This window comes from Apteryx rowi, unplaced genomic scaffold (genome assembly GCF_003343035.1).
Source record: "Apteryx rowi isolate R43461 unplaced genomic scaffold, aptRow1 scaffold_725, whole genome shotgun sequence".
Taxonomy (NCBI): Eukaryota; Metazoa; Chordata; class Aves; order Apterygiformes; family Apterygidae; genus Apteryx; species Apteryx rowi.
Window position 1 is genome coordinate 42,845 of NW_020451011.1, and position 21,100 is coordinate 63,944.

General features: G+C 37.4%; 1 protein-coding gene across 7 annotated transcripts in view; it reads left to right on the forward strand.

The window, feature by feature from the left end:
* TPK1 (thiamin pyrophosphokinase 1) overlaps nt 1-21,100 on the forward strand; it is a 319,620-nt gene that overhangs the window by 37,457 nt on the left and 261,063 nt on the right. The window contains exon 3 of one of the 7 annotated variants that reach the window (XM_026087616.1): nt 16,308-16,387. The exons of the other annotated variants lie outside the window; for them this stretch is intronic. Coding sequence (XP_025943401.1) covers nt 16,351-16,387 — 37 coding nt within the window. The 5' untranslated portion in view covers nt 16,308-16,350. The remainder of the gene's footprint in view (nt 1-16,307; nt 16,388-21,100) is intronic. 7 annotated transcript variants of the gene reach the window in all.

A 21,100-nucleotide genomic window follows, 5' to 3' on the forward strand; every position in this document is an offset into this window, starting at 1 on the left:
ACTTAGAACTAACAATTGCATCTCATTTTAACATAGATTTTATGTAAGCTGAAATGACTGAGTTTCAAGTCAGCCCTGAATCTTGAAAGAGGGCCTAGTGCTGAAGAGATRGTGAGCTCATGCCAGATGTGTAATAATTTCCAAGATACAGAAAAGAGATGTTTGAGGACTGTAGGGAAGTGTTAATGATAAGGACCACAGTGGATTGGGAATGGCTAGTAAATCACAAATGACAGAATAGGTTGTGTTATAAGATCAGATTCTCTTTGTCATAGTAGCTGTATTTTTAAGGTAGATGAGATGAAGAAAGGTTATTTGAGACAACCTTTGCCTATAAATACGGTTCATGGGTATGTCAGGAGAGGTCTGGAAGGAAAAAAAGTTTTGTGACAGAGCATGCTTAGAAGTCTTCCAGTCCATATAGTGTACTGGTATACAGTATATTTGTTGCAGTCAAAAAACTGAATAAATTTGTCACCTGGACTTTAGGTGCTAGGTCATGATGTGTCTAAATCCGCATTTGTGAGTAGATGCATCAAACTATGCTGTGTTTAAAATACGACACCTGCTACAGTATCTTTTAAAGTCAATTTGTGGAAGTGAACCCAGGAACAAGTAGATCACAAACAGATGTTTTCTTTTAAATCTGGTTGTTACCACACAGTGGCTTGAGATTATTGCCCCACAGCTTGTTTGGCAGCAGACTGAGCTTCCTCTGCTGACTTTGCCTAGAACAGATTTTGGAGCCCTCCTATAAACTTTCTGCCTGTATCAGTGGGTTGTCTGTAAACTCTGACAAAGCAGGCCAGGTAGCTAAGTCCAGTATAGCTTCTCTCAGCACAGGTGCTTGCAGAGTGAACTCGTGGTCTGTGCCGTTGTCATGGACCTCTCCATGTTACACGTTCAACATTTCACATCACCAAAATAGCAAATAATTGTGTTACTGACGAATTGTAATTTTATCTGGGGCAATTGGGATGCCTGCATTAAGGGAGAACAGACATGACCTTTTTCCTATCAAAAATAGAAAAACTACAGTAATTTATTTAAATAACTCTATAGAAGGCTTTTTATTTGTTTTTAGTTGGACTGTCAGTAGAAAAATATGTGACTGAAATCGTTCCTTTGTAAACAAAGATGTGTTTTCAGCAGGTCTGTCATGATCGTGTTATAAGAAAAAAAGTTTATTCTGTTAAAAAAGGGATTTGAGGCGCATCACAAAGCTTACAATACCTTTGCTAAGATAAAGAAAATACAAACAAAAGAATCTGTTTTGAAAAGACTAATCCAGCCTGAGAATGGTGGTCATTGACAGTAGTTATGCATGTAGCCGAGACAGGAAGTTTTGGTGCTTTTAGAAACAGTAGGATCAAAACACATTTCTAAAATCATTACTATGCCTTTATGTTTCCTGTTCTTAAAACACATTCCTTTGTGTGTAATTAACTAATTGAAACATGAGTTTATGTTTATTATAGAGTTCCAATTTTTTTTTTAAATGATCAGATGATTTCTTTTTTTTTCATATCTGTATATGCTGCTAACATAACTCAAAGTATGTTACTTTGTGCCAGTAGCTTGACCTGCCTTTCTTCTTTCTCCTTTTGGAAATTAAATCTAGTGAGTAATAAGCTCTTTAAATCCAGAGCACCTCTTTTTATATATGTGGATAGGAACCATTACAGTGAAGCCCTGATCTTCACTGGAATCTATAGCTGCTACTTTAAAAACAACAATAATACAGTATGATTGTCCAAAGAAAAGATAAACATATGCTGTTTATCATGTTTTCAAAAGGCTGTCCTTTCCTAATAATCTCTGAATGCTTTTATTTTTGATATCCAAGTACTTTATAGTGCAGTCACAATTCCTGCTTCAAAGAGGGTGACTTGCTAATGACCCCTCTCTTGCTTAAGGGTAAGGATAACAAGGTCACCAGGGAAAATAAAAATTAGAGCAGAAGGTGTTCCTTGTGTGTGTTGTTTTGCTTACTGAAGTACCTCTCCTTTATAATCTTTATTCTCCATAAATTGTAAATAATATGATTTGTCAGAAGTACAGATTCCCTTACTACACAGTAATGAATTCTTTAAGAATCATGATCGTTTGGGAAACTATACCAAGAAGCAGAAAATTTTGTCTTCAGCCATCCAAAAATGTGCATTAAAGAGCTCATTGTCGTCTTTGGCGTCTATCAAAGAGCTCACTGGAAGCAGCAGAGGTAGTAAACAAAGCAGATTGGAGGAAAATGGTCCCCCATGGGGCATAACTTAAAGTCATAGTGAAGTATTGTTTTCTAAAGACATCAAATTACATTTCTACTGGAATATTAGATGTATGAAATGCGTGTGTGATGGAAAGTTCAGGTTCAAAGAGGCTGCTGCTTCAGCATTCACTGAAAAGCTCAGCAACTCATGTTTACTTCAGTACCTCACATTCTGGCTCTGCACTAACCTGTAGTACATCCACCAATTTGTTAGAACAGTATTTAAGATAATATCTTTTTTAAGTTTCTTTTTTAGCAGTCAGTTTTTTACGTGCAAAAACAGAGGCTTATAAGTAGATACTGTTTTATTGTCTTCCACCTTGGCTTCTTTTATGTTTTCAAACACATACAATATGYCCATAATATATTGGCAGACAAGATATAAGAGTCTCTAATAAAGAAATAGCGAGAGGCTTGCAAACACAACTTTCTATTTTTTGTTTTGTTTACTTAACAGCTGTCTATTTTGTTTCTTTTCATGGCTTGAGACTGCATTTGGCCCAGGTGATGAACTGAGATACCTGAAAACCCCATTACCATCCAGAACTCTCAGAAAGAATTGCTACATTCTCTAAATCAAACTCCACAAAAAGTAGCAAGTATACACATTTGGGAGGTGGTGTATGAAGAGGATGTGAAGGCAAGTAATGGGCGGAATCTTGCAATTCCTCTCTGAAACAGAGATAATATTTATATTTTTCCTCCTGATCTTCTCAGCAAAAGCTGAGTTTGGTAAGGTGAGCTGCAGTGAACTACTGTGAGCTTTCAAGAAATAACAACAGGTCTTTGTTTAGGGAATTTTGGATGGTAACAATTGACAAAATGATTCATGGATTGTACCATTATTCGAGCTAGAGACCTGCCAAATCCATCAGCTTTTTAGCTCCAATTCTAAAGTGTCTTCCTGTTAATAGATTCCTAATTACCAGGATTTCTTGTTAATGTCTCGTAGAATCTTCCAAATAGCAAATTGGGCTGGAAATCACTTGCCTACATGACTTTTCCTGTTAACTTTGCATGTATAGTCTGCTTTTATTAGAATAACAATATTTAATATTTTTTACTGAGTGTTAAATTGGGCTGCTAGAATGTAAATACCAATTTGTTGAATAAGGAGTGATATCCATCCTGTAACCTCTATGTTCAGGGCCCACATGCGGTTGCTTTTTTCTTGACCCCTCCTTTCTTTTGCATACTGAATTCCTGCCTGCTTCCTGTTCCTTTTACAGCCCTGTTTCAGTGCTTTCTTTTAAAAGCTGCACCTGCTAATTCTTTGGTTTTTGGAGACTGATGTGGCATGGTGAGATGTTAGGCTTTAGGGACTCAGGAGGCTGCACTCTGTGTGATGTGGTACATGAGGCTAGGTGTGGAGAGCCATTAGCAGGGTGGGTAGGGGACATTCTTGCATAGGGAGTGTGGGTTTGGAGGGAGCATTGGGTAATGGAGAGGGCCAGATTTGGAAAATCATCTTCTGTATTCATTGTTGCGCCACATGGTTTGAGGGGCAGGAGACCAGAGTGTGTTGTGCCTGGGTATATCTGCCGTAGCAGTTCTGTCTGATGCGAAGCGGTAGGGATGGTACTGTGCACTGAGGTGTGACGTTACGCAGCTTGGATATTGTTCATTTGGGACCTCCATCTGAGAGTCACGTTCAGCCCTTACTCCATCCCTGCTCTAAACTGTTCTTGTGTAAATACAGACACTTCAGCCAAGTAATCTTACTGTTATTCTGCATTTAGTTAACCTACTGGAGGATTTAAAAAAAATTTTTTTTTTTTTTTGAAGATGTGGATCAGTTAGTGAAGTGATACCCTGCCACAATCACTCAAAACCCACCAGATTTACTGATTTGGAAAATCGCCATCACCATTTATGTCATATTCATTCGGTATCTCAGCCTAGTGCTCTGTGTAGCTGTTTTAGCAAGCTTGCTATTTGGTTCACTGGTGACTTCATAAAYGCTCCCTCTACCAGAATGTCAGATTTCCAGTGAATGTGTGCATTCGTGCTTTTGTGTGCAAAACAAAGTCTTAGACCTTTTGAAAAATTATGCTTGAAAGGAGCTCTAGCATTTTTGTGTCTTTCAACTTCTGGAGGTCACAGCACATTATAAGCAATTTTTGTGTGGTCACTCATATTTGTCTGGGAAAGTTATTGAGTTCAGATCCATATGCTTTTGAAATTCAGAGCTTTTAGATTTGAACTGGATGTCCAAAAAGTGGAAACACATTTCAGGTTCTTTCATTTGTTTTTATGATGGTATCATTTGGTGCCAAATGGGGCATTTTAATCACTTTTTTAATGCTGAAATTACTTGATTTTTAGCATTCCACATCAGAGAAATGAGGTAATTAGAAGAAAAGATTCATTTGTGTGTCTGCAGAAGTATACTTAGCAGTCTAGTGAATTGTCATTTGAATTTCAAAATGCTTTGAGAAGTACAGGTTTACGTTTATTAAAAAAAAATGCTTCAGCAAGAATTTTTTTGCAGGGGCAAGCAAAAAACTACTATATGTAGTTTAGTTGTATTGGTAGTGATTTGGGCTTTCTAAGGAATATGGAGTTAGAGGTAAGTCTGCAACTGCACTCTGCTGTCCCGTTTTTTCATCATTGAAACTTCATTGTTTTAAAAACTACAGGTGTGAAATGTTCCTCATTAAACTGCATACTACAGTTGATAGGGCAAATCCATCTAAACCATTATCTTCTCTTTGGAAAATTAAGAAAATAAAGTCTGAAACGTTGGAGTCTCTCAGGGAGACTGAGAAAAAAGTGCTTTGCATTATTTGGTATTAGATGGCTCTTACAAGCCCATTCAGTGCAGCTATTGAAAGTAACTGGGTTATGTGTGCATTCTTGTTTGTGTTGATTATCCCAATAATCCAAAGACAATAAAACTGCAGAAAATAGGGAGCAGAGGTTTTGGGATAGAGTAAGCCTACAAATCAACAGGACGGGTGTGAAGGAAAAGCTTGAAGATGGCCTGCAACATAAGAGCTGCTTCTCTGAAGTTTTACTCCTGTTTTGCCTCCTCGTTGAAGGTGAAACAGACTTTTGTACGCACTGCATATCCTAAAGATCAAAATGATCTGGTTTGTATGTTTGTTTTACTATGTGTCAAGCACAACAGCCTGAAGATGGAGGGATGTTAGCTGCCCATCCAGATTACAACAGTTTGCCTGTGGGGTGAAATCCTGGCACTGTTGAAAATAAATGCAGAACTCRCAGCTGTGGGTGCATGATCTCACCAGGGGACTAAACTCAGCAACTAAGTTTAACACTGTGACACATGTTGAAAMTTCAGTATGTGCTCAAATGCCTTGCTGGGCTAGGGCTGGGATTGTGCCCACTTAATGATAGTGCCAGTCAAATATTTGACTGGTTACAAAACTTTGGCTAGACATGAATACTAACTAGTGTATGTCCCACTGTTTCCTGAGTCTCTGCAAGTTACACTCATAAAGGCCCAGGCAGGAAAGTCAGGATTTGTACCAGTGAATACCATATGTCTGCTCTGTGCTTAATTTTCAAAAGTTGCCCCAAATTTTGTAGTAATACATACACATGTGGTGTCTTCTAATTACTAACTAAGGGTCCCTAAATATCTGTTTGTATTTGGCTGTTAATTCATCACTACGGTTAGAATGTGTACCCTTGTTAATGTTTTTTAAAATGTTCTTAAAAGAAACAGTTAATGGCCCCTGAGTTTAATCTATTTATCATTTTGCTTCTAGGCATATGTGTTTTCATTTTCCGTTAGTCCTACTAGTGTTGACCATAGTCAGATTGCCATAAGTAGTACCCATCACATTAAAGGTGGTTCCCTTTACATGCAGCAGTGTGTGAGATTACTAAAAAAAAGTTTTTTCTTTAAAAAAAGAATTTTACTTTTTTATTGGACCTAAAAGCTATTAAGTTTTAAATGCCATCTGTTTTTCATTAAAAAGGCATTTCTATTTTAAATCCTTGACTTTTATTAGAAAAAATAATATTCAGCTTTGGGTGGTTTTTTTATCTTGTTGGTGCTTTATCCATCAGCTAAATACAGAGCTGTAGTCCCACATGGCAAAGCATGCCTTGCTGTATGTGTGGGTTTGTGCACATGGACATGTGTACATGGTTATTTTTATGCTTTCATAGTTCTTTGTTTTTCTGTTTCGACTTCCCTGGCTTCCTCTTTAAATTTGTCCTGGTGCAGAAATTATGAAGCTTGATTAAAGACTCATTTTATATTCACATGCAGAACTGGAAAATAAACACAGTCCTGAAGGGACGAGCATTCATCCTTTTCTTTCATTCTCTTAATAATTAGAGATGGTCTTTGAATGTGCTATATAAAGTAATAACTTGTATTTGATATGTTTTCCTCAGTTCATCTACATTTAGTCACAATACTACCGCCTGTTTCAAAATCAGGCAGATGAACCATCTGCTGGAGGCATATGAGTGTTGTAGATGGGATCAAATCTACAATTTATCAGCTGTACCCTTGTTAAGGGCTGTCATATTAGTCAATAATGCTTTCAGTTGTGGCTGTAGGGGGAAGTGGGAGGTGGCCCAAAAGGCCAAAAGCTGTTAAGCTTAAAGTAATATGTGTATTCCCAGTGGATTTTGCTGACAGGAAACTTGGATTTGGTTGTAGTCCAATTATAGTAGAGTAGAATCAAAAGTTCTTAACCAGGGAAGTACACTAAAATAGCAGATGGCAATTTCTGCCGTGCTTTCTCTTTTCTGGTGAAATTTTGCAGAGTACAAGGCTCCCACACAACATCCTCTCTAACCTTTTGCATCCCATGTAGAGGAGGCATTCCCAAATGGAGAAACCTGTAACTCTTTGCTCAGGAGGGGAAGGGGCCATAGCCAGCAAGCAAAGGGAGTTATTAATTGAGATCCGCTTCTGTGCAGATTCACTGATGACAGTGTTTTGCAGAGCTGACCGAAAGATCCTGATGCTGGTTCTTAAACTGAACATGTTTTACGTATGGATATGAGCCAAAGACTGTTTCTTGCCTCTTACCACCATCAACATGCAGCTGTATACAAAATTTTGACTTGCTATGTTTGTAGTCTGTGAATGTTAGATGTAGAGTTGAGTAAAGAAACAATGTTATAATCTCCAAAGCCATAGTGTAGCAGTTGACACAACTGGACACAAATTAGCCCATGGTTTTGGGTCTTGACACAAACCTGTGCTGTCTTAAGGGAGAGGTGATGCAATACTGAAATAAACTACCAAAACCGCGGCGGGTTTTTCAGCTGTTGATGTTTCTGACTAATGTGAACAGATGTTACAGTACTTACTAGAAGTATATGAGAATCAAAAAAATTGTTCTGTGTTATGCAAGTTAGATTAATAGTTCTTTTGACCTTTTGGTTATGAATAATTGAATTATGCAGATGTGTAAACTTCTGTAGCAAAATTTTAAATTATTAGAGATCCAATTTGTCATCTTTTGTTCTTTGTTTTACAGATTGGGCTTGGAAAAGTGGTTTGATCTGAATATTTCATTCTCGTATTCTGTGTAAATTTTGCTAAGCTATTCAAATTAATTGAACTAAAGAGAGTGAGTAGTAGGTAGTTTCACTTTTGTTTAGTATTTCTTTTCTCCTTTCTGTACAAAACTGGTTCTCCATGCAACTTTCACATGCACTGGTTACTACACTGAGGAAAATATTATAATTAAGCAGGCCAACTTCAGTGGCAATTAATGCCACATTTTTAAAAAACTCAGTTCTGCAAATACCTATGGTCTCCAGTAAGACAAACTACTTATTTATTTAAAGCTAAAAGTCTACAGAAATATTTTTGGCTTAATTAGCTGTAGTTGCCTATGCTGCCCTTTCTTGGCCAACTGATATCTGGGAAAACATTGGAGTAGTTTTGTAGCTGATAATATAGTGAGAAATTCCTTCGACTCAGCCAGCAGAGGCCTTTTTTGTGGTACAGCAAGGCCTGACCCTGAAAGTAAGCTGCTTTTTCAAGAAAAAGTAGTAATTTAAAGGTTGCAACCTTGAATATCCTTTCTGCTACATGTTAGTCTTATAGGCCTGATTTTTATCATTCACATAATTCTAAAAAAGAGAAATACCTTACGGCTTCCACGTTTTTAGCCTTTATTCCGATGTGAAATTGTAATTGTTGGCTAAAGTTTAACCTAACTGACTAAGTGATATTTGAGAATAGTAGAAGGCTCTAAAATAGCTCCAGTTAACACAGCAGATGTACTCTTAATATTTTCCTGAATTCTTTGACTTGTCAGACAGAAATGCTTTCCAAGGCAAAATTTGAATCCTGCATGTAGGATTGTTACTATGTGTAGGGGCTGTTGTCCAGAGAAGGAATTATACAGATTAAAAAAACCTGTATTTACAGGAAATTTGAATGAGAGATTCTCTGTCAACAAAAGACAAGGAAGAAAAAGTATGGGTGATGATGGTTAAGGAGTCCTTCTAATCAAATTCCAGACTGTCAAGTGCTATTTATCCTTGTATTTCCTTTTATCTCTGTCAAGGTGCTGTTACTTTTTTTTGCATATTTTTGTATCCAGATACTGTGATAGCCTGTGTGGTGACCATTTTTCCAGTGGTCCAGAAAAGTGAATTTTCACTGACTTCCTCAACATTATGCAGGAATTTTGGGGATCTGTGTTGTGAGGTTCTGGCCTGGACTCGTATCCCCAGACATAATCTCACCAATTTGAGAAGGACTGCGTTTGTTTTTGCCACAATGACTTTCACTGTAGGACTGAAGTTATAGCAAAGCTGGGAAGAAAGCCCTGGGGAGATAATTTCAGACTCTTAACTTATTCACTGGAGAACGCTGCTTCTCATACAAATTGTTACAAATCTCTCTACTTAGAGAGGCCAACTGTGAAATGAGAATAATAATGCTTATGCACCTTTGTAAAGTGATTTCAAATCTACAAATGGAAATTTAAGTTCAAACAGCATTATTAAGCACATTTTCCAGATAGAGTAATGAAGAAGAAAGAGTTTCAGAGCCTTAGCTTTTTATTAGTGTCTCTTCCCAAATTTGTTAACTCACTAGTAAGGGTGTATTTTCTGTACCTCTCTGGATCTGATGAATAGCTGATAAAAGTCTGTTACAGCTTGGCAGTCCTATCATTCAGTCTGTAGAAATTATGCTTTTAGATCTTCAGCTGTGTTTTCCTCTGAGTTGACCCAGATATTGCTCGACACATAAAAGCAAACGCATCAAGGGGCCTCTAGAAACCATTTAAATTTTAAGGACATTTTTATGTTGAAGGAGGTGGCCATAAACAAACTATTAGATCAGCAGTTCTATTAACTGAAGTCTTCTGTTTGTCCATGGAGCAGATGAAGAAAGCCAAAAGGTTTCTTCACACAATCATAATACAGAAATAATTAGATTAAGAAGTAGTAATAATAAATGTGATACTACTTTTAATCATCCTTCTGTTTTTAATCCTTTAGGATTTGCATTTTCAAGCGTAGCTTCTCAGCTCTAAAGGATAAAAACTCACTTTAAATACATGAAAGTTAATGGTAAGACTGAGTGGAACTTTTTTTTTAACACAGAAAATGGCAAAATTGCTTTGATTTTAAAATCTGTCAAACACTGTAAGCATTTGTCTGTTATGCTTCAAACTCTTGTCAAAAATACCAATATGATGCAAATTGCATGGGGGTTTGCGATTTGATCTCATACTTGCTAGGATGCTGATTCAGCAGAGGTCCCAAGCACTGTTAAAACGTAAGTAGATGTAAGCAGAGCAGATCCTCCGAAATGGATGAAATTGCTTTAAAATTTAAGTCTAAGCCTGTGTTACAGGGTTTTTTTGGCATATTTTTTGGAGTGGGCCATTGATGCCTGGTCCTTTCACACTGAATGTTAGAATGTTGAATGTTAAGGTTTGCCCTTTAAAAACATCTTTAATTGGTGAGCTCTTGATACCTCCTTTAAAAATATGATTCTACCTGAGGCTGTGAGAACATGAGAACAGCTGCACACACTCCAATGCCTAACTTTAAAAAGAAAATATTAAAAAAAGTTGGAGATAAATGCAGTTTTCTGCACAGTTTTCAAGTGATCTCAAAAAGCTGTGGTGAGTTTGAATGGAATAGCAGTGGAAGCACTAGAATATGCATTGAAGTCCATTTTAAATAGTCAAATAAACCAGAAGACATCAGAATGAAATTATTTCATGACAGCCTTTATATTCACAGCAAGAGAAGCAATAAAGATATTTGCAATATAAAGTTCCATATCAGGAACCTAAATTAGGGCTCAGAAAGAGATATTGCTTATTTAAAAAGAGATGTTCACTAAGACGGTCATGTTACTTTTCTGCTGTATGGATTTATGGTTTTGAAATGGTTATGCCCCATAACTCTTAATTAAGCTTGACAGTTTTAGTATTGAAGTTGAAGGAGCTGGTTTTAAAGATAGTCTGCAAACAAGGGCCTCTCTTAATGGTCCCAGAGCTTGTCTTTATTTACAGGCTTTACTGTATTGTGGAGGAAGAAAGAAAGTAACGGTTATCTTTAATTATACATGAACTGCAGCATGTCAGACAAGTGACTATAAACAAACACAAGGAGCTTACAATAAAAACAGTTATCATTGACTTTGTGCAGTGACTGAACCTACCAATCCTATATCTGCGTGAATAGTATTTTATGGAAAGAGGTTATTGTATTGATTATGATGGGTCTACTTGTGTGAGTAGTGTGCTTATAGGGGTAGTATGGTGGGCCTATTTTTTTGTGAGCCTGAATTTGCTGGATCACATTCTACCAGACTACAAAGTGTTCTCAAGTGATAATACTATCAGGCCATTTCCTGTTTAACTTGGTACCATTTACCATTAACTTCATATTGAAAAAAGCTTTCACAATCTTGGTTAAAAGTTAGATGAGGGATGAACAGCGTTCATTACTAAGTTTTCAACATTAAGTGATTTTTGTATACCTTTGGAACAAGCAGCAATGTTCTGGCAGTGGCCTGTGTCCATTTCTTTTTTGTCCAATTGTTTTATTCCCAAATACAAATGTTAGCCACCTTCTGATTTTAGTAAGCCCACTGAATAGCTTGTCAGAGCTATTCAGTCCACAGAACTTTGACTTTAGATCTTATTTTTCTGCCAGAAAGCAACACAATGACATTGCAGAATAAAATCTAAAGGGGAGCCTCATCCAGGTTACATAAAAATTCCTTACGTGACTGATAGTATAATGCAATTTTCACTGCCTTTGTCTTTTTAGCTTTCTTTTTGTTTATTTCAGCTTATTTTTCTCTAGATGTAGATTTATTTATTTATAAAATAAATAAAAGTAGGTCTTAAAAGTGTTTTGTTAAAAAAGAAGCCTGTAGAGGATTTAAAGTTATAGAATGCCCTAAAACAGGCTGCAGAACTCATCTACTTCCGTTAGGTAGAAAATTAACTCTCAAAATATTAACTTCAAAGTAAAGCTCATGAAAACAAAAGACATTACTTTAAAAGTAGAATATTTGCAAAGTTTTTTGTCAAACAGTCATTGTTTTTACTTCCTACCTCTGTTGGAAGGATTCTCAGGATAATCACAGAAAACGCTCAGAAAACCTGTTCTTTATTTTTTAACGGAATCTCACTCTGGGGCTTGAACTCCCTCCTGCCACCACCACCAGCCACATGGAGGTTTATTCTGTCTCCTGTAAAAGCCCCTTTTGACCAGTGAAAGTTCTAGGTGGTGCTCCAGACCTTTCATTAAATCCACTCACTTCAAAGTATAGAATAATCTCCTTTTGGAAAACCACAGGACTGAGAAGGGGGTGTGGGCCCTAACGTCCTCTCTGGCGTGCAGCTAGAACAGGCTGGCTGTGTTACAGAACCTGCTTTCTTGGCATGAATTTTCATCAATGCATATAAGATGAAATCCTGGTGTCACTGGAGTTAATGGGAGTTTTTTCATTGATCTTGCCTGTAATTCCTCAGTAAATAACTGATGGTTGCAGAGATCGCTTATGATTTATGTAACTCTGAGTCTCACTGCACCTTCTAAATACAAAACCCAGCTGATTCCAAAATCCCAAGTAGCCTGGTTGAATGCTAGGTGTTGTTAAATAAGTGCTTAATTAGTTTACTAGAGTTTAGAACAGTAAAAAATGCTGCATTTCATTAGACTGGCTGAAGGGAAATAAGGAAACAGAAATCTGTGAAACTGTCTAATCTAGAATTTGGGTAGAAGCTATCTGTGATTGGTATTTTTTTTAGGTAAGATAGGGCTGAAAAGCAGTAAGGAATTTCTGGTTTTAAGTGTTTACTCTGTTGCTGAGTAGGGTTGTGATCTTTCAGCAGTCACATAAAGCCTTTTCCCTGTTTCTGCATTTCTGAAAATGAGGTGTTACTTCCTGCACTCACAAAGTAATTCTGGAATTTAGCCTTGGGAATAGTCAGAAAATCCACTCTGAGTTTTAGCCACTGGCCTCATAACAGTATATTAGCCCTGAGCATGATAGATTATGTAGTGCGGAGGGAGAATTCGGTGTATATGAAGAATACAACCTATTAGAAAAAACATCGTGCTAAGCAGGAATCTGGCTGAACTTGTCTATAGGAAGACCATGAGGAGGGGAAAGAAAGGGAAGAAAGAGGCATCTAAAATCCTACTCTTCGGTGGATTTAGTCATTTATGCTGTGCTGCAGAAAGTTATTTACTTTTTTTTATGACTAAAGGTCCCAAATCATCTGAGGGTAGTCAGAGCACCCCTCTTCTCACAGAAAAAATATCCTGCAAAACCAGAGGTTACACTTTTCTATGAAAGCACAAACACACGTTACAAAGGAGTCAATGGTGGATATAACGTTCTTGTAATAACACGATGAAGTACTTGGAGGACTTACCAGAGGTGTGAAAGAGATATTTGGATAAATAAACTTTAGAGAACAAACTGTATCCAGATCAGTAGACTGCAGAGTCAGACTTCCACGTGCTCCTCCTGTTTAATTAGTGTACAAAAATAATTCAAATATTTTACTTAACTTTTGGAGGGGAGAGGGAAAGGGAAGTAGGTGCCTGCATGAGAATAACCCCCGTTTGATGGGGACAGCACTGTCTTGACTGAAGAGGGATTTGGATGTGAATGCCCTCTGACACAGGAGGGATCTGAGTGTGAGTCATCAGTCTCCTGAGGGAGTGCTCCAACTAGTAAGTAACCTGTTGTGATAAAAAGTATACCCCATTCCCAGTTTTTGGAAAGGAGATGGTTGATGCTGTGGAGCCACATCCATTAGGTATGCTATGAGAACAGCTACTTCAGACATGCCCTTCGTTAGTACATTTATCATTAGATACATATTAAATTTCATTAATCCTACAGAAAATACCCAAAGATGTTTAATTACTATATTGAGGTAAGGTATGTTACCAAGTATGCTGTTTGCAAAGCAACGCTTCTGAATCCTTGCTTGGTGTATTGTGTTTAGTACCAATATGCCAGAAGAGACCACTGAATCTCATTGTCTGCCTTCTGTGCCTTGCTATTCCTTGAGGTCATGCCACTCTTGCAGTGTGCAGATCTAGCGGAGTTGTTGCGAGGACACAGCTCATGTGGAATGGCTGCGCACAGTGATCGGAGTTGGTCAGCTGTCATAACGGCTGAAGTCCGTAACTCAGCCAGGGAGTTTGTGTGCCTAGTTGCATCCCTAGGACTAGAGAAATTGCAGATAACAAGTTTTGTCTGTATGATGTGTTCAGACAATGCGATGCTGCATTTTCAAAGTGCAAGGAGGACATTATATTAGACCTGGTTATTGACCAGGTAGGAAGTAAGCAACTGTCTTTGATTTTCTTTTAAGTTTGCAATTTACTTGAGTATCTGCAGTAGTAATTTTGGGGGCACTGAAGAGGTTGGTGGTTCCTATTATTAATTTCTCTAAAATGAAGGTATTTCAATACCTTGTTGAGAAAAAAGGTTAAAATTAGAAGCTATCTTCTTATGACAATTAGTATTTATTTTTCAGCATAAAAGTAAAATGGAAATTTCATAGGTTCTGTCCACATGTGTTTGTATGTTCATGTTGATGTAGATTTAAGCTCCAATCCTATTGCACTGTGCTTAGAAAGTCTAAACAGGAAAGTAAAATTAGGCATAACCCTATCAATATATTTATAGCAAACCTGTATGTCTAATTCTTGTCTTTTAAGTGCTTCCAGTTGGTATAGGACTCAGTATAAAGTAGGTACTGTCTGATAATATGACTTGTCTGCATAGTACATTTGTCTTTGGAAGAAGGTAGTTGCAGCAAAATTTCTGTACTCTTAAACTTTGTCTGAAATATGAAAGGTCAAATCAAATTCTGCGGTCCTGGGGTCTAGACTTTGTGTTCTGCAGAAAGTTGTCCCTCCTGCTGTGTTAGTCCTTGATCATCTCTTCAGCCTCAGATGCCTATTTTTTTCCCTGCCACAGGATGAGAGAAATTAAGTGACTAATCTCCTAGGCCCTTAGTTATCTGTGGCTGTACCAGAAATCTCTTTCCTTTTGGGATTGCTGTGCAATTTAAGAGAGACCAAATGGTAATCTTGAGAACTGGAAGAGTATAACCCATAAAGTGATAACATCTCAGCTAAAAAATCCCTGCTGCTTACAGATAATTCTGAACTTCATTGTGCTCCGGATGAAATGAAAGACCTATTTTCACAAGGCTTTCCACAGTAGGGAGTGATGGGTGGATGGCCCAGTAACATCTCTCTGGAGACAAGCAGCAAGGGTAAGAGGTAAACCAAGTCAAAGGCCTTGTGATTGCAAATGGTGTATATGTCAGTGTATCTCTCCAGGAGTGCATTAGGGTTCATGTACCTTTCAAGCTTTTATCTCCCCAAAGTGACTGATTACTTTGGTGGTTTTGTTTTCAAACAAGAGTTGCTAAAGGGGCACAGGCATCATTTCCATGTATATGATAGTATGAAGTGTGATTGTTATGATGTCTCTTTAAATAGACTGTTCTCATGATTCAGTTCAGTTGAATGTTGCCCTAGAGAGTTGAATCCTGTCTTTTCCTCAGCCAGAGAGTTTCTCTGTGATGCTGGGCAAGTTAACTAAAATTGAAAACTAACTACTGGGAACTGTAGTCATCTGGTCTTATTCTGCCTGACCAGACTGAGATGTTTGACACCTGAAGAGCAGAAGTCCCAAGCATTCAGAAGTGCAGCTTAGTCTATAGGAAAACAGTATCCCATCACATACTGAGCATATGAAAAATGCAGCCCTTGGAGTCTCCAGAGAAGCACCAGAATCAATGGAAAAGTTTTCGTTGCAAGGTGTTAGCACTCTGTTGGAAGCAGCAGTGGCCAGTAATGTAAGTGGGCTATCTCATGTGTATAACTGTGTTTGTGACTGACTGTGAAAAATTAGTTGTTTTTAATTTTTCCACATAAATTCTTGTGGAGGGGTCTCCAGAGAATACTACACTTTTATCTTTTCAGTAGGACTGTTTGCACAAATCCCCTTTCCTTCCTACTACTCTTGCTGGAATTTGCTGTGAGAATTAGGAGCTGTAAAATATTTAAAAGTCAATAGAATTTGCATGAAAAAATCAACACTAAAATAGATTCATGGGGATAACTGCATTTGCACGAAAAGCAGCTGGGTATGCATATTTGATTTATTCATTCGATAAGTTTGAGAACATGTTTGTAAGGTCTGTGATCCTTTTGCATAATTTGTGCTGGTTTAGTATTGGAATTGTCATATTTAAGAGGAAAATTAAACGGCTTGTTTGAAGGCTTAGGATTCAGGGTGATAAAATGCAGCTACACAATGTTTTATAAATAGTGGCTATAATTAACACAATAGTCCAAGCTTAACTATTTCTCTGAATTAAAGCTGACAACTACCTTGTTAGAAAGAGCACAGACATAGGGAATGGATTTTACTGACTGACTTAGAATAACTTTTTCCTTTCTAAAAGTAGCAGTTCTATGGGAGTTGTTGGGAAACTTCTTATACATGAAACATTTAGATTTCAGAGTATTGATTTGGAATGATTAAGTTTGAAATGATCCTTTTTTGATTCCTCAGTATCACAGCAGAGCACTGGGTTTCCCAATGAAGTGAAGCACTGATGAAGGAAAACTTAGTTCAAGCAACAGAATGGCAGAGTAAGGTACTTCTTTGTATAAGACACATTATTTATTCAGCACAAAGTGAGTTCCTAATCTGAAATGTAACCCTAAAAAATGGTATCTTGGGAGTTCATGTTAAGTGCTTTTCCAGCAATTTACCATAAAGTTTTGTTCAAGTTTCAGGTTAAAAACCCCTACGAACTTCTCCCTTCCCTGTTCCTATGCAACAGGTACAAGTGTCATGCTGGCTCGTGACTATAACAATCTGAAGTTAGAGACAAATTTTGACAAGTATAAGATTACGAAAACCTAGACCATGTTTAAATTAARCTGATGTTGTGACATTAGTCTTGTTTCTTAAAGGCGTTGCAAAAAAAGGTTGAAAATCTAAAACCACATGACTATGGGTACATCTGTGTTAGCTTTTAGTTTGGATCCAGAATATACTTTTGAAGCAAGTTTCCTGATACTGTCTACTTACTATGCTTTGCTTCACATGGCATAGTGGTTTTGGAACAAGCAAACTAATTTGCTTTTGAACGAAACTAAAAATGTGCTCCAGGAGCACACATAATGCTCTCCTACTGCTAAGGGGCATTTAGTCCGCAGGACCACACTAGACCCAGCCCCTAGACTTCCTCCCTCTCTTCTTCCCCAAAACATATAGAGTGCAGACATCATACCTTCAGCATCAATTGTTTTGCTCTGTAGCTCTGCTTTTATTGTGCCATGCTACTTGCTAATATAGACATCGGTAGTGTCCGTTGTCAGTGAATTGCCAAAGACATTCAGTTGATAAAACTACAGTTTCGTCCCATGGGGCAAAAGTGAACTTTCAAGAATAATTCCCACCTCAGTGAGTAAATTGCCTGTTAGGGACTGCAGCCACATATCAGGTAAGAAACAACAGACTTTGTTGTTTCAATGTTAAAAAAAAACAAAACAAAAAGCCAAGAAACTCCTCCAGGAAACTTGGGAGGCTTAGAGGTCTGATGGACTCATTCTCTTGTAATTATGTTCCCTAGTTTGGGGKTTTTTTTTCTGTCTTTTCCTCTCTAGTGAAACCTTTACTCACTTCATTTCTAATGGGGAAGTTGTTCCAGTTGAGTAGTTTGTGAAGTGAATGGTAGCTGCTATTAATAGCAGCACCATGAATGAAAAAGCTCAGAATGAAATGGTCCGTTTCAGTAAGCTGGCATGAATGTAGAAGCTAGCAAGTAGTTCTTCCCAGAGCACCGTTGTTTTGGRCTTAAAACCTGGGGACAGGTGCTTCCTTGGCAAAAATTGATGTACATTTGGTGCTGGTCCCCCAAACTCATTTATTTTAGTTTAAATATCAAAGTTCTCTGGGTTTGGGTAACATCTGTGTCTGTGTGCTAAGCATCTATTTCCTTTTCCATAAAAGGAAGATGAAAAAATTAGACAACATGCTTTCATTTCTTTAGTGGAAACTCGGCTTCAGTGTTTTGGATTTTTTTTCAAGTAATATGTGGAAYGAACAGCCCATTATGGCTGAAATAAAAATGCTGATGAATGTCAAAGAAACAACTAATTGTACTAGGACTAATATAATAAAATGCAAAAATGTTTTACCAAGAAGTTTTTTGAGGTTGCAGTGAGCAGTTAGAATACATTTCCTTTCTGTGTATTCAATGCTACAATCATTTTCTGCCATTGGAGGCAACAAAAGATACCATTCTATGTTCCTTTCTCTTACTTGGATGTAAAGCCAGAATACTTCAGATGTAATCAGTGGTGTTTTTCCAACTGAGCTTGATATAAACAAGAATGTAGTCTAAGATGATAGATTATTATTTAAAAAATAGTCATATTTCTAATTGCAGGAATTGTGGTGTTAAAACCTTTTTTCTTTAAGTGTTTGTTAAAATTGTCTACTGCAATGTATGGCATTTAATGCTGTTTTTTGTTTGATATCATATTTCCTAATTATATCAACTCACTTGTTAATTATTCTATGCTAGTGAAATCTGTTTCACCAATAGCAGAAGTTCCCATTCCAATTTTTCTCTGACTTAGTAACACTTACCAACATGCAGGAACCAAGTCTTTCATTCCGCAGAGTATGTTAAGAAAATCTTTGAAGTAAAAACTGGTCATTTCTGACTATCTGGTAGATTCCATTTCAATTAAATAGTAAAGTTTGATGTATTCGTTTTTTAAAAAGATTAACGTAGCAATTTGTTTCAGTAAATTTTTCTTGGTTAGCTGTAGCAATAMCCTTATCCATCTTCACTGTAGGTCTGCATAGAAGTTGTTTTATTATGTTTGCTGGTTTCATAAACTGATTTTATTAGGGTTGGTTATGATAGGCTCCCTCTAAATATAGATTCTCTGTGGTATTCTTAGAATCGCAGTTTCAATGCAAATTCTTGTACAGGAAAAGAAACTTCAACTGTCATAAGCAGAACGACCTCAGACTGTTTAGTCAGCTGTCTTTTATCAGTGTCAGTATGAAATTATGAAAAAATTCCATTTCCCTTCCCACGTATCTGACATCGGTGAGATAAGTAGTCAGTGACTATTCATTTAAAAACCTAATTTATGATGTAGGAATTTCCTGAATGATGGTACTGAAAACTAAATCACTATTTTTTGTCCTTTTTTTTTTTTTTAAAGCCTGAAAAGTAGACTGATGATGAAGCAGCAATGTGAGCTTCCTTATGCTGTCTCATCCAGGAAGGAATTTTCAGTGGGCTCTTTCCGAGTTTCTCTCTCTCAAAAGCTCATCACATATTTAGACTCTGACCTATTTGATCAGAAACATGAGTGATCCAGAGCTCTGGAGTATCTTTTGCAAAGATGTGGTTAGTATCCTGAATATCTAGATGTATTTCTAACAGTGAGGAAATTCTCTGAAAGTTTATAGCTGTCTTACTGCTTGCAACTTTTTACTTTAAACTCAGGAAATATTTTGCTAACAATAAAAATCTCTTCTCCCTCATACAAAGCATCTCCTTCCTCCTCCTTGCTCTATGCTAAACCTGCCTCTCTTTGTAGAAGACCCCTTGATAGATCACTGGAAGGGTAAAGAATGGCTGCTCTTCGGGCAAGCAGTAAACCCTGAATAGTACGGCTTGGCAGGAGACCCTTTCGGTGGTTGAAGCTCTGACTTTGGATTCATACTTCATTTGCACCCCAAGGCACACCAGTATCTTAGCACAACGTACCCCATTGTGTGTTACTGCTTACATCATTTCACTGCAAATGAGAACAGCAGTGGTCTTTCCCAAAGGGCTTTTTGTTTGAAGTAATGAAACATTTTTTCCACTTGGAAAATACAACAGCCAGGAAACTTGCAGTATGCGGAATAGCTTCTGACAATATTATTCTAACACTGAAAAGAAACAAAGGAGGAGTGTATATTATTATACTGGCTGCCAGACAAAAGGTTGTATTTAAAAATACATATGCCTCTTGAATATGATTTGTGACAGACATACAGCCTGAAGACTGGCATGTGACAAGGGGAAATCAATAAAAAATGCATAATGGTATTATAAATATTTATAGAATAGCTAGATGAATACAATATGACAGGGAGAAGGCAAGAAGGCTTTTAGGATAGTAAATGTGTGCCTCTAAAACATACTAAAATTCTTCTGAGAGTGTTGAAATGGGGTATAAAGGCATTATGCAGGCTGTCATTTAGAGAGATGTTCATAACACTTGTGATTAAAATCCTTTATAAGCAACCATGCAAAAAGCTTAGTCAAAGAAGAAGTGAGTCTAAGTAAAAGTTGGAAAACAGAGAAGAGAAATAAAAGAATGATTTTCAGAAGGGAAGACGTTATTTGCTGACTGTCCCAGTGGGACATTACTATTGCTCATTAAGCTGCAACCTAGGAAGGTGAGGAAATAGTTCTCTGTTTGCTGCAGGATTAAAATGAGCCAATGTTGTCCAAAGATTAGGATTTTTCCAAGAGCCCCTAAAGAGTATGGATGGGGTGAATAGTTTTTCTTAGCTATGTTTTTTTGGGTGTAACTGACTGTTGACATAGGTCTGTAAGTTATGCCCACAAGACTGCAAGGCTTATAAGCAACAAAAGGAAAGCATGGGTAAGAGTGGAAATGAACCAATTTGATTCCTTCAATACATGGGGAGAATTGCTTACAGTCATCCTTCTAGCCCCCTGTCCCATAAAAGTTAGGCTTTACTGTGTGGCAAATTCCACAGGTCTGAAGCTACTGAAAACTCCAAGAGGACTAACGTTGTGGGGCTCCATTCATTCTCTACGTTGGTGTAAGCATCAAAAATAAGCTGAAGGTTTTATATGGAAGAATGAATTCTTTTCTGCTTGTGCTGCAGATGGCTGAATTTGCTCGCTCTGCAAAAGCTGCAAGAAAAGTACATAATGAAAGAGAAATTTACTAAAAATGGAAGAAGCCAGGCAAGAGCCTGACTTGTTCTTCCTCAGCAGCAGTGAGGCCAACAAAAGCCTCTGCAGCAGAGATATCCATATCTGCGGACAAGATATTTCCTGTGCTGAATTCTTGCTTTCCGAGTTCTCTTCCCTGTTAGTCCAACAGAGCACAGTTTTGTTAATGGTTGGGTCAGGGTGCTAATTATCACTGTGAAAAATGGCTGGGCAGACAGTCCAGCAGATAGATGCTTCCTAATTTGTTAAGGGCTTTTTAAAGATAAATGGCCTTGAAGTAGGTTTGTTTTCAAATGAATAGCCAGTAGAGTACCCAGAGCAGTGGCAAAGTGAGCTCTCATCAGTTTTTCTC